A 12,756-nucleotide genomic window follows, 5' to 3' on the forward strand; every position below is an offset into this window, starting at 1 on the left:
CTTTCCCCAGGTGACTCTACTACACCACGGTGACCCTTACCCACGGGGCCTGATGACCTCCCAAGGGGCTATCAGCACCTCACAAGCCCTTCGCTGGCCTTTTTAGCACGCTGGGCGCCGCCGTAACAACTGTCTCCAGAGAACATCCACGGTGGTCACGGCCACGAGCACATTTTGGGAAACGTGGAACACGGGGGAAGGTGTGGACGAGGCCCCTGGGACTCGTGTGGGGCGCAGGGGAGTTCGCACACGTCGGTATCCGAGCTCTTGCCCGGGCTGTGAGAGCAGCAGGCCATTGGAAAGACTCCAAGAACATTCCAGAACATTCCACAGCCCCCGTGCCATAGTATCAGCTCACGAATGGAAAAGAAAGATGGTAAAGGTAGCATCGTGCCATTCAGACGCTTGCCAGAAAATTCACCGGGTCCCATAGCCGTGGTGACGAAGTTCACGCAGCACGCGGCCAAGGTTCTGAGGCGGACGCCTCCCACTGCCCTGCATTGGGTCTTGGGCCAATGGCTTAGTCTCTCCGCACCCCGCTTCCTTAGAAGGTCATCAGTGAGGATTAGATGAGTCAATGCGTTTCAAGCTGGGGGTATACGTTAGGGGCGGCGAATTCCGCAGCAGGACCTTGCTGACCTGCAGACATCCGGACGGCGTTATTAGCAGTACTCGTGCACGGGAAACTGAGGCTCAGAGAGATGAAGTGACCTGCCCAGGGTGCCCCAGTGTTCACACCCAGGCCGTCAGACACCAGAGGCTCACCCCCCTACTCTGCACACCCTTGGGGCCACTTTCCAGGCCACCAGCAAAGCTATGAAGTTTGAGTGGTGAGTGAGGGCCGGTGCAGCCTTTTCTCACTCTGCTTTTCTTGTTTTCAAAGAGAAAGGTTTGAGATCACTGTTGGGAGCTTTTTACAGTAAGAAAGACATTGGATTCTCGCACTACTTTAAGATTTATGGTCAACGTTCTAAATACCAACACAAAGATCAGCTCAGGCTTCTAGAGTAGTTATGCAGTTGGCGTGAATCTGGAATATATTCCTTCATTTTTTTTTAACTCCATAGAAACTGCTCAAACTTGGCAAATTTGATTTCTGGTGGGGGCAGGGGTCAGATCGGAGCAACGTAGTTGATGGGAAGGACTCCCTTCCACATAAGCACTGCCCAGTGGAGACCCACAGCTCACGGCTGAGCAAGTCGCTCTGGCCCTCTGGCCCTCGGTTTATTTATCCAGAAAGTCATGGTGCTATATTGGTGTCCGGGGCCTCTAATCCTGCAATTTGAAGAAAAACATTTCTGGATGGATCCCATGAAAATGGACTGTGATCTCAGAAGACTGCTCACTTTATGTTTTCAGGCACCTAGAAGGATGGAAGGAAGCTGTAAGGTTAGAGGAAACCCAAGTGACCAGGAGGCATGCTTCCTTGCACAGCTGGTGTCCTCAGACATTCAGGAGGCCCTTCTGGCCCTCTCTGGATGAGGGCTACCTAACTGGAGAGAAAAATATTGACCCCTTTCCTCTGGAAGCATTTCAACAGCTTGTGTAAGCCATTCCCAGAATCTAGACCCTACCAAAGGTTTGGACAAGGAACTCAGTCCCGGGGTAGACAATTGGTCAGGTGACAGGAGTGTGGGCTATTAAGCTGATAAATCTCGTCCAAAGATGATGACTTTTTTTGGTTAGAGCACTTGTAGCCACACCCATAGAGGTAGAAGCCAGTGATGACGATGATGTGGACTGTAGGGTAAAGAGAGGTCATTCCTCGTGGGCCTGACCAGGTGGGTGCAGGACATTGGGGACAGCGTGGGGAGGAGATGGGGTGACGCCACCCCAACATGCCACATGCCAACACCCACAGTGAGCCACCTTCCATTCAGCCCACTGGCTTTGACAGCAACATGGAAGCCGACCAGCGGTCACCTTTTCAAATTAAACGAATCGCAACTTTTCCTTACAACCAAGGATTGTCCTATACATTATTACCTCATCTATTAGAACTAAACCTTCTTACTAATACATGGCCACTTCCCACCCTTCCTCCCCTCACCTGTTTCTTTGGGGTTGCGGTAATGACCAGCGTGCGTCACAGACGGGTCACCGAGTTTGCGCCCTCCCCTTGTAGCAGCTTAGGCTGTTGCTGTGGCTTGAATCTGGTGTGAGGCTCTCAGGAGAGCCAAGTCCAGAACTTGCACTCCCAGCCTCCCCCTTCAAGCACCCACGTCTGCAGTGGGAGCGGGTGCCAGCGAGTCACGCGTCAGGGTCCTTACGCCCCTGCGCCAGGAACACCCCTTCTGTGCTGGTTTTCCTGAGCGTGTGGCCATCCACACCCTCGCTATGATTGGCTGTATGCAAACTAGTGATCCCCCAAAAGGGTAAGTGCCCTCAGGGGCTCTGTTAGCCCCCCATCTGGTTATCTAGACTCCAGATACGCAAATTCACCCACCTCAGCACAGGGATGTCGGTTAAGTGTGGGGACCCCTAATTCAGGAGGCATCTTACGTGCTCATATCGATCTGGCTGTGGCCTCAAAATCCTGATTCGTGTATCATAACATTAACGAGGGGAGAGGAGTGACACTCCTGGGCCCACTACGTATCTCACAGAGCCTCACACACACAACCTCACAACACAGCCCTCATTTCACACCAACTAAGGTTCAGAGAGGTGGAGAACTTGGCCCAAAACTGCGTAACCCGAGACCTCCTTCCTCCATCCGAGGACCCCGGGCCCCACCACGGACCCTTCTGCACACACTCTCCCTTTCAAATGCAGCCCTACCCACCCCCACACCCAGACTGTCTTCATTCATCATGTTCTATCCAGACAAGGCAGTGGGGGATGGAGAGTCCAGTCTTCTGTGTCCACGAGAAAGTACGTTAACCAGTCACCGCAAGAAAGAAAAAGCATCAGCGATGCTCGTCACGTATATACGCCTTTATTTGCAGTGTGTTGGAGCCACTGAGAACAGTCGATCTGGACGCACTGGGCTGTGGGGCTCCTTCCACACGGGGGCTGGGGAGCCTCACACCCACTGGCGACCCGCGCTGAGCGCTGCACTGAACGTTCGCAAGGCCCGGTGCGTCCCCCTCACGGCCAGAAGGAGCGACCCGGCTTCGGCTTCGTGGCCAGCCTCCCGCAGGTGCCTGGCCAGCCCCTCCGCGTCCCAGCGCCCTGGCCGCGGGCTGGCCACCAGGTGCTCGATGATACGTGGGTAGAAGGCAGTGGAGATGCACTTCACCAGCAGCCTGGCGTCCAGGAGCAGGGAGAGGAGTTCCTGGTCACAGTTTGAGTCATTCACCTTGAAGAGAGGACACAGGCAAACACATGAGCGTGGCCTGCTTGGCCCTGGCCAGCCAGCTCGGCACGCACCCCCTCCGCTGGCTGCCACACTGCCCTTCCGCCTGCCCCACCCTAGGGCCCCTGACCCTGGCTCACGGAGCACGCGTGTGGGCCTGAGTGTCTGCGAGCACACACACTCGGGGGTCACGCACAGGGCTCCCCTGCAGCGCCAGGCCCGGGCACCTACTGAGAGCCCCGGGTCACTGGGGGCCAGAAACCGCCCACTGTGTGCACGTCCCACTTCTTTGACTCCTCCAGTTCAGCCCCAGGAGGCACAGAGGAGGGAAAGGAGGTTTGGGAACTTGGCTTCACGTCCTGGCAGTCATGGGGCCAGCTGCATTTACCATCTGGGCCCACGTCCTGTAACCCCAAACCTCTCTGTACGGAGATCCACATGAAATAAATTCTTTCCAGAATAGGAAAACCTTATTTCTACTCCACGGAGAAAATATATCCATCAACCCCGTTGATGTAAAAAGGATAACGGACAGGAGGGCTGTGGGCTGTTCTTGCTTAAGCCTCTAGAAAGCTCAGTACCAAACTTACCTTTTTTAGACCTAAAAAAAAAAATAAAAAGATTTGAGACAGCGAGCGAGCATATGTGTGCAAGCCCACAAGCGGGGGGGGGGGGGGGGGGGCGGGGCTGGAGGGGAGAGAATCTTCAAGCAGACGCCCTGCTGAGCACAGAGCCCGATGTGGGGCTCGATCTCACAACCCCCGATCAGGACCTGAGCTGAAATCAAGAGTCAGAAACTCAGCTGAGCCACCCAGGTGCCCCGTAAGACATTTTCATAGAGCTTTGGTGCCCGACGTTATGTGGCCTGATTTCCGGGCTCTTTCCGCTTGGATATCCTGTGCTTCCTCCCTTGTCTTACCCCCTTAGTCTCTGTGTGGTTTCCTATGGCTCTGACACTTAGCTTATGCTTTTTTTTTTTCTATTTTATATTATTGTCTCTATTTTTTTGTAAGGATTCAAGTCAACATTAATCAACATCAAAAGTCTGAGCTCCTCATTTACCTCGAGTGTCATCAAACAGCTTCATGACGGTGCTTCTTCATGTCACTGCGCACTTTTGGTAATTTCGGTTGTAGGAACCACAGAAATAAGGTGGCATTTCAGAGCCAATTAACTAATGCTTAGACCGACTACGTTAAACGAGTGAACACAGTGTGGCCTTCCCTGCATGTTCTGAGACGGGAGGAAAGGCCACTGAGGAGGTCAGCTGGGTCTACCTGCTTCAAGAATTAACACAAAAGCAGTTCTGGGGACAGGAATGACCGCCCATAGTCGGGGAGCGTCTCCCTTCCTGTAACCTAGTGATCCTTTAAAGCCAACATACGTCAGCTCCAGGCCATCCTCTGGGTGACACTTCCCCTAAATCTCTAGGCCCAGCTGCGTCCTCCCTCCTCCACGCTCCAAGGTACTTTACAGATGCTCCTCGGGCGGGAGAGATCTGTAGGCCTGTCTCCCCCACCAGACTGGGGGCTTCTTGAGGGCACAGAGGCTCTAGCCTCCTTCTAGTCCAGCATCTGGTTTAATCCACATTTGCTACACGGCTGAATGAACCTACATTACTGAACGTTGTCACGTTTCTGTGAACCGGCCAAGGGCACGGTAAGACCGCCAGCTCTGCGGAGACTGAATAGAGCCGGATTCGAGAGCTGCAGGGTCTCCGGCAGCCCTGGTCTCTCGCTGCGCCAGCACGGACGGGCACACACTGCTCACCCCCCTCTGGCTCAGGGAGCCACTGAGGCCGAACTCAGCTTAGCACCTTTTGTTTTTGTTCTTAGAGGCTGGATAGTGGGAGAGGAAAGTGGTACGAAAGGCCAGCTTTCCTGCTACAAGGGGCACGTGTGCTCTCAACATACCGCACGGGGGGCTGCTTCTGGCTCCCGTGTATCTTCCTGCCTCCCAGCTCCCCCCCACCCCCTTCTTCCACTTCAGGGCTAGGAAACAAGAATCTTGACCTGATGCGGGTGCTGCCCCCACCTGTCACCACGTCTGCATTTACTGGGGGCTGCCCCGGTGCCAGCGAGCACGCGGTCTCGGCCTTAAAGCAGCCCTTTAAGACAGTTACCTCACTAGAGGGATGCAGAAACCTGTCCAGCGCCGAACGTCATGGGCTGAGCCAGACCAGGAGCCCTCGTCCCGGACTAGTTTGCCTGTTTGCTCGCCTCCAGAAGAGGAGCTCCTCCAGAGCAGAGGTCCTACCGTTTCCGTGTACCCCTGCGTCCCCGAGGGCTAGACTAGTGCTGGCCACGTGCCAGGGGCTCGGGCAAGACGTGTGGGATGAACCCACGAATGAATGAATGATCCTAATGCTCTCACCCTCTCACCGTTACTGTTGCCTCCCTGCACATGCGTGCACACTCACACAGGGCACGTGAGCGACTGTGTGTTAATGTTTGGTTCACCCTTAAAAATAAAGAATCCCTCCACCTAGCCCTCCAGGAGGGACCAGAGTGTGTGCCAGGATGCTACAAGGCAAATGTTTGATAAAGTGTACAGATAAAAGGCTCAGCATCCAAACACTGCAGGGCAATACTTTCTTTGCTGCCCTGAATAAGTCTTCAAGGCGAGGACACCTTTATTATTCTGTTTACTCACGAACCCTCCCTTTGGGGGCCTGAAAGTCTCCTAGAAAGGGAGTGATGGATTTTCCCAGCTCAAGGAAGAGACAAGGCTTCTGTCAATGCCTGCAGCTGCTGCTCCTCTCACTCCCCTCTTCTGTTGCTTTTCTCCAGTGCGATGACATCCCTAAGATCGGCTTCCTGCTGGAGGCGCCCAGCCTTTTGGATGGCGGCCACGTCCTGGCAGGGTGGGAGTCTGCGGCGGCAGGCGGGCGGGGTAGGCACCGACCCTCTAAAAGCTCTCCAGGCCCTCCCTTGGCTAAGAAAGCCTAAGGCAGAATGTAAATAAAATACAGAATTTCTCCTCTGGCCCTGGCCCACCCAGAAGGTCCCTCAAGAAAGGTAGAGACCAAGATCGCTGACCTCCACGGAGTTGGGGCAGTGGCCAGGCCAAGGTTTGGGGGGAAATTTTGGTTTAGTGTCTAGTAATCAGGTGCTGAGAAAATGTAAGTGGCTGACCTTATTTCCTTTCTCTGATCTTGTACCTGGTTCCTGCTCTTTGCAAAAGCTACAGAATGGCCTAGAGTATACTTTATGATTGTCATGTACAAGGAGAATGCTGCACAATTATTCTGTGCATATTTGGGACAAAACAATGAATGAAAGAATACAGAAAGAGAAACAAGACGGCCTTTGTGGGGACCCGTCCCAACAACTGATCTTGAAGAAGAGGAGCCTGAGGGTCAGAGAAGAGATGGATTGCCCAAGGTGACGGGGAGCCAGAGCCGCTCCTCTCCACATACTGGGCCTCCTGCCGGAGGGCCGCCAAGGCCAGCTGGGTCCTCCTGGGACGAGCAGAGCCTGGCGCCCCTGAGCCTTCCCGGATGTGACTGCCACACGGCTGAGTTATCATGTTAATTTGTTAATAAGCCTTGACTTTTCTTCATTCTTATTTTTGACCAAAATTCTAACTTAAGGCACTAAAAGTCTGGTACTGTCTTACCACTCATTACTCCTAAAATCTACTTTATTTTCCATTTTGAAATTTAAAAAGTAGAAATAGCTTTAAAAAAAAACAAATCATCTATATATGGATCACCAGAAAATTACTTTTTCCTCTTTTCTTCTCCAGTAATTCTCCATGTGCACAGAGATTATTTTCATAATCATACGGTATTTGTAGTCTACTCATGATACGTTAAAAAGATTTTAACATTTTTACTTAGTAGTTTTCATTTTTAAGAATTGTAATGGCTACAAAATAGTCTACTGAGTGGAGATAAAGGTTATTTACCTTCTCCTGCTAGGAATATTTCAGCTGTTTTAAAATGTTATTAATTACTGAAGTACTACCAATGAATTATTATTATTATTTTTTTAATATTTGTGCTTTCTTTGAATTACTTCCTTAGGATAAATTATCAGACAGGCATAAGTGGGTGTTACGGGATGAATTGTGGCCCTCCCCTCGTTCCTGTGTTGGGTCCTCACCCCCAGGACCTCAGGATGTGACTGTAGAGAAAGCCTTAAAGCGGTGATTAGGCTGAATGAGTCACGTGGGTGGGTCCAAATCCAATCTGACTGGTGTCTTTATAAAGAGGAGAGGACACAGGGACCAAGGGGCAACCATGTGAGGACACAGAGCGAAAGCGGCTGTCTGCAAGCCAAGGAGAGAAGCCTCAGAAGAAATCAATCCTGCTGACATCCTGATCTTGGACTTTGGCCTCCATAACTATGAGACAATAAATTTCTGCTATTTGGGTCTCCCAGTCTGTGGTGCTTTGCTACCGCAGTGCACGCACGCTAATATGTGGGAGCACCTGAAACCTTTTTTTGGCGTGGACGTGAATGCGAGTGCAGCCACAGTAAAGTCCACTGTCCAGTTTACACGGGGAGCATCAGCTGAATGTGTTGGTTTCACTGTCCACGTCTCAGCTTTGGCAGTTATTATTTTGAAAAAATTACTTGGCTAATTTAGGAAATACATAATGATACCTCAAAGATGCTTTAATCTGAATGTTTATTGGCAAGATCATTTTTTTTCCATGTTATTTCCTATCGTTTTTATTTTTTCTTGTGGGAAGCATGAAATCCTTTGCTCCTTTACTAGAGTTGTTATATCGTTCTTTCACATGTGAACAAGTTCTTTGTAGAACTTAAATATTAACCCTGATTTTAGGTATAATAAACATTCTAAACTGTAATTCTTTTTTTTTTTTTTTTTAAGGATTTTATTTATTTATTCAAGAGAGACAGAGAGAGAGACACAGGCAGAGGGAGAAGCAGGCTTCTCACGGGGAGCCTGACATGGGACTTGATCCCAGCACGCCCTGGGCTGAAGGCAGGTGCTCAACCGCTGAGCCACCCAGTCGCCCCTAAACTGTTTGCAATTCTGTTTTGACTATTTGCTTTAAAGAAGTTTTACATTGTCAGGAAAAGAACTGTTGTTTTATGATTTTTTTCTATTGCTTTAAAGCTTAGAAGTTGTAATTCCTTGAAGGATACACACACACACACACACACACACACACACACACTTTTTCTGACTTTTAAAAATATGTCACTTTTTAATTGATCAAGAATTTCTTCAGTGTATATAGTCTGTGGAAAAACCCACATCCTTGACATTTGCTTGATTGTTGCTTTCAGAGCTTGAGGAAAGAGATAATGTTCTGTCATTTCTGGACTCAGCTGGATGTTTGAAATAAATATGAGACAAGTCCAGGAGGATTAGGTGATTTGATTCCTGTGATCGAATAACTAAATTCGAGTGAGAGGCAGTCTAGTCTTAGGAAGAGAAGACAGACTGGGCTAGAGACCGATTTCCAACCCTGGTTTCTTTGCTGAACAGCTGTGTGACCTTGTTAAGGACATTCTCTCTGGGCCCCAGATTCCACCTCTGAAAAACAGACCGTCTTTAGGGGGAGCGGTAACCTCTGCTTTTAAAAGTGCCCCGCACAACTCCTGGTGCAGAGTTCAAGTTCAGGAGATGGCTAAAGTCACTGCAGTCAAACCAGGCATGAAGCATGTTCTAGAAGAAGAGGGCATACACATATCATAAAATGAGTAAATGCCTTCCATCTCGGTCACCGATTATTTCTTCTGTCGGTAATGAATTTTTGAGAATAAATGAAATTTTGCAGATCTTGGGGAAGAAATCTATTAAAGCACAAAGCGCTGTCTTCCAAGTCATTAAAATGTTATCTGCTTAAATTCCGATTTCAACAACAGGTAATGAACCTTCTCTGAATTAAAATCTTTGATTTTATGGATCTATACAAAGGGAAGAGTAATTATAGTAATGAGGTAAGCTGAAATTCCAGGAACATAATGTATGCAGGGCCTCATTCCAGTTACTTTAAAGAAGATTATTTAATATTATTGCACTGTCTACTTGAGGACAGGGTATTTGTCTCATTTTTACATATACTGCTTACTAATAAAAGTTATTAAACATCAACTACAAGGGCAGGAAAATAAAAGGGCAGCACAAGTGCATGCTCAGGTAAGGAAATGCCTGCAGGGTTTCTTCTGTACGGTGTCTATTTGAACGATATTCAGACTCCACTTCCGGGCGTAAGCATCAGTCCCTCTCCTGGCACGGGATGTAACAGTATGACTCTTGAAACCCAGATGAGGACCAATCATCTAACTTGTGCTCTAACAGTGGGAGAGAATCACTGGAGAGCCAAGCGCAGCTGAGCAGTAGCCACAGCTCCCTATTAGCCACGTGACCACGAGGGTGAGCATCCCTTCTGCACCCATACAACTATTCTGTTTCTTACTTTCAGGACGGTATTCAATAAACTATGTGAGATATTCGATACTTTATTATAAAATAGGCTTTTGTGTTAGAAGATTTTGCCCAGCTGTAGGCTAATGGAAGTGTTCGGAGCATGTGTGAGGTAGGTGAGGCAGGTGAGGCTAAGGTCTGGTGTTCAGTGGGTTAGGTGTATTAAATGCATTTTTGACTTATGATATTCTCAACTTATGATGGATTTATTGAGATATAACCTCATTGTTAGCTGAGGAAGCTCTGTACCACACAAGGGTTTTAATTACTCATTAACAATATAATCTCTAAGAAAGACCTTCTATTTCTTCAGGAAAGAGGCTGCTGGCCATTTGTAAGATGTTAGATGCTAAACACTAGAGGTTTGCAATTTCAGAACAGCTTAGAGAAGGAAATGAGAACCACTATTGGAGGAAAAGCCCATACAATCTCTGGCATCAGCACTTACACATCATCCGCGAAGCTGTAAACACCTAAAGCTGTCAGCATCTTCTAATGAATAGTGAAATAATACATGCGATCAGCGAGTGAGTGGGGGTGTTTTCCACCTGGTTCCACATGCTGTGCAGGAGCAGCGGCCTATCGGAGGAGTCCCCTTGCTGGACATTTTTTTCTTTTAGTGTCAACACAACTACCATCAGTAACCATGAGGGGGAAACGGAACTTACTGATGAACTCAGGCTCTCTACTAAGGGACAGAGTAAATAGCAAAATAAAAACAAAAAAAAGAAAGCAAGTGTATTATATTTTTCACTGCAATACCACGGGTGATTTAAAAACATCTAGTCAGAAAAGTTTTTTTTTTTAAAAGACTTTATGTATTCATAGAAACACACACACACACACACAGAGAGAGACAGAGAGAGAGGCAGAGACACAGGCAGAGGGAGGAGAAGGCACATGCAGAGAGCCTGATGTGGGACTCAATCCAGGGTCTCCAGGATCACGCCCTGGGATGCAGGCGGCGCTAAACCGCTGCGCCACCAGGGCTGCCCAGAAAAAAGTTTTTTGATAAAATAAAAATAGCTGGTCAAGAGCCCTGCACTGGAGCCCACTGAACCCTTCCCTTAGAGAAGTGTCACATGACCTTTTAAAGGTGCTGGGAGAGAATGATGAACCACAGTCATTTCTTATTTCATTGATCTAGCATTCTTGAAATGACAAAGTGACAGAGATGGAGAACAGATCAGTAGTTGCCACAGGCTGCTGGGGGTGGAGGGGGTGGAGGGAGAAGGTGGCTGTGGCAACAAAGGATTGCACGAGGGATTCCTGGGATGAACAGCTCTGTGTCTTGACTGCAGCGGTGGTGACACAAATCTACATGTGACAGCCTGCATAGGACTGCACGCAGACTCCCACCGGATGAGGGCAGGTAAAATGATTGAAATCTGAAGACGGCCCAGAGACTGTATCAGTGTTACTGTCCTGGTTAGAACATCACACTACAGCTATGCAAGATGTTCCCATTGCGGGAAACCAGGAGAAGGGTGTAAGAGATCTCGCTGTACTAATTCCTACAACTGAAGGCGAAGTTAAAATTACCTCAAAAGTTAAAAATATTTAAAACAGGAAAATTCTGCCAAACCTTAGCTCTTTGGAGGATGCTCAAGGTATGCAGATACTCAGCATTTTTGTGAACACATTTTAAGGTCACAGATGGGTTAGCCGCATGGGAATACTCAACCCTAGTGTAGAGAAGTTGCAGTTAAGTCTCATTACCAAATCTCCACAGGTGAGGGTCTTGGTGGTAGGTAAGTGACTCCTCTCAGCAACTGACACCGCTGGTTTTGATTTTTGATCTGAAGGCCACAGAGGTTTTGGGTGTTATCATCACAACCCCAGGCAAACCACCCAGTCTGCAGGGCTGTTTCAAAACCACCGTTTTAGCATAATGCCACACATTAGATCAAAGTGTTACAGAGGTAAATCAGCACCATTTAGAAATGATTTGGGTGTTGCAAGGTTCCTCTTGGTTTCTTATTTTGCCAGCCTGTGTGTGTGTGTGTGTGTGTGTGTGTGTGTGTGTGTGTAGGGGGTGCTGGGTAGAGGGCGTGTGGGTATGTTTGTGTGTTGCGGGCATAGCAGAGCTAGTCAGCAGTTCTCAGACCCACAGTTCCCCTGCAGTTCTGAGAGAATCATTGGAGATGAAGAATCTTTAAAATGAAAACTGGATACACTTGCCTATGGAATTTAGGAGTGCATCAAGAGAGCTGTATACAGGATGAATATGGAAAGGCAATGTATAATACATCACTGCTTTATTCTCGAAGAGGCCCATGGCAAACTCAGTGGGAGTACCTAGGCAGAGACACTAACACAACGTACAATGGTGGGGAGGGAAAAAAAAAAGCACTGGAAATGTGCAGCCTAATTTTCTTCTGTTTTTCGCTTTCTTCCTGATTTCTTGGATTTACAAAAAAAAAAAAAAAATTGGCTAAGGGGAAAAAACCCACTGTAATCTTAGCTTCTTGTAAACTCCCAACGTTCTGCAATGCTTATTTCAGCACAGATGGATGGGGGGCTCCCAGCATGCAGGTCCCCTCTACCCCTCCTTAGTCTATAGGGCGGCCCCGCTATGGTCAATCGTCAGCGACTCTGAAGGGTCATCACAAAATCTTTACAGAATTCAGAAATACATCTCAATGAATAAATGCATTAGATTTTTCTCATTTTGTTCATTATAACTATTTTTTTAAAAGATTTTATTTATTTATTCATGAGAGAGAGAGAGAGAAGCAGAGACACAGGCAGAGGGAGAAGCAGGCTCCACACAGCCCGATGTAGGACTTGATCCCAGGACTCCAGGATCACACCTTGAGCTGAAGGCAGATGCTCAACCACTGAGCCACCCAGACGTCCCCATAATAACTACTTTCAAACGCAATTATAGTCTACTTTCTGTAACCATCTACCTAACTTTCTGTATCTGCTGTCATTAAATCTCTTCATTGTCTTGTTTGGCAAATCTATACTTCTGCTCTAGAATTTTTCTCCCCTCTCTGGTCTCTAGAAAACATCCCCTTAAAAAAAAAAAAAGAAAGAAAGAAAAC

General features: G+C 48.2%; 1 protein-coding gene across 1 annotated transcript in view; it reads right to left on the reverse strand.

The window, feature by feature from the left end:
- Positions 1-2,922: 2,922 nt before the first annotated feature.
- NBAS (NBAS subunit of NRZ tethering complex) overlaps positions 2,923-12,756 on the reverse strand; it is a 318,587-nt gene continuing 308,753 nt past the window's right edge. Inside the window, exon 52 of the mRNA XM_025454622.3 lies at positions 2,923-3,301. Within this exon, the coding sequence (XP_025310407.1) occupies positions 3,026-3,301 (276 nt within the window). The 3' untranslated portion in view covers positions 2,923-3,025. The remainder of the gene's footprint in view (positions 3,302-12,756) is intronic.

The sequence above is a fragment of the Canis lupus genome, chromosome 17 (assembly GCF_003254725.2).
Source record: "Canis lupus dingo isolate Sandy chromosome 17, ASM325472v2, whole genome shotgun sequence".
Taxonomy (NCBI): Eukaryota; Metazoa; Chordata; class Mammalia; order Carnivora; family Canidae; genus Canis; species Canis lupus.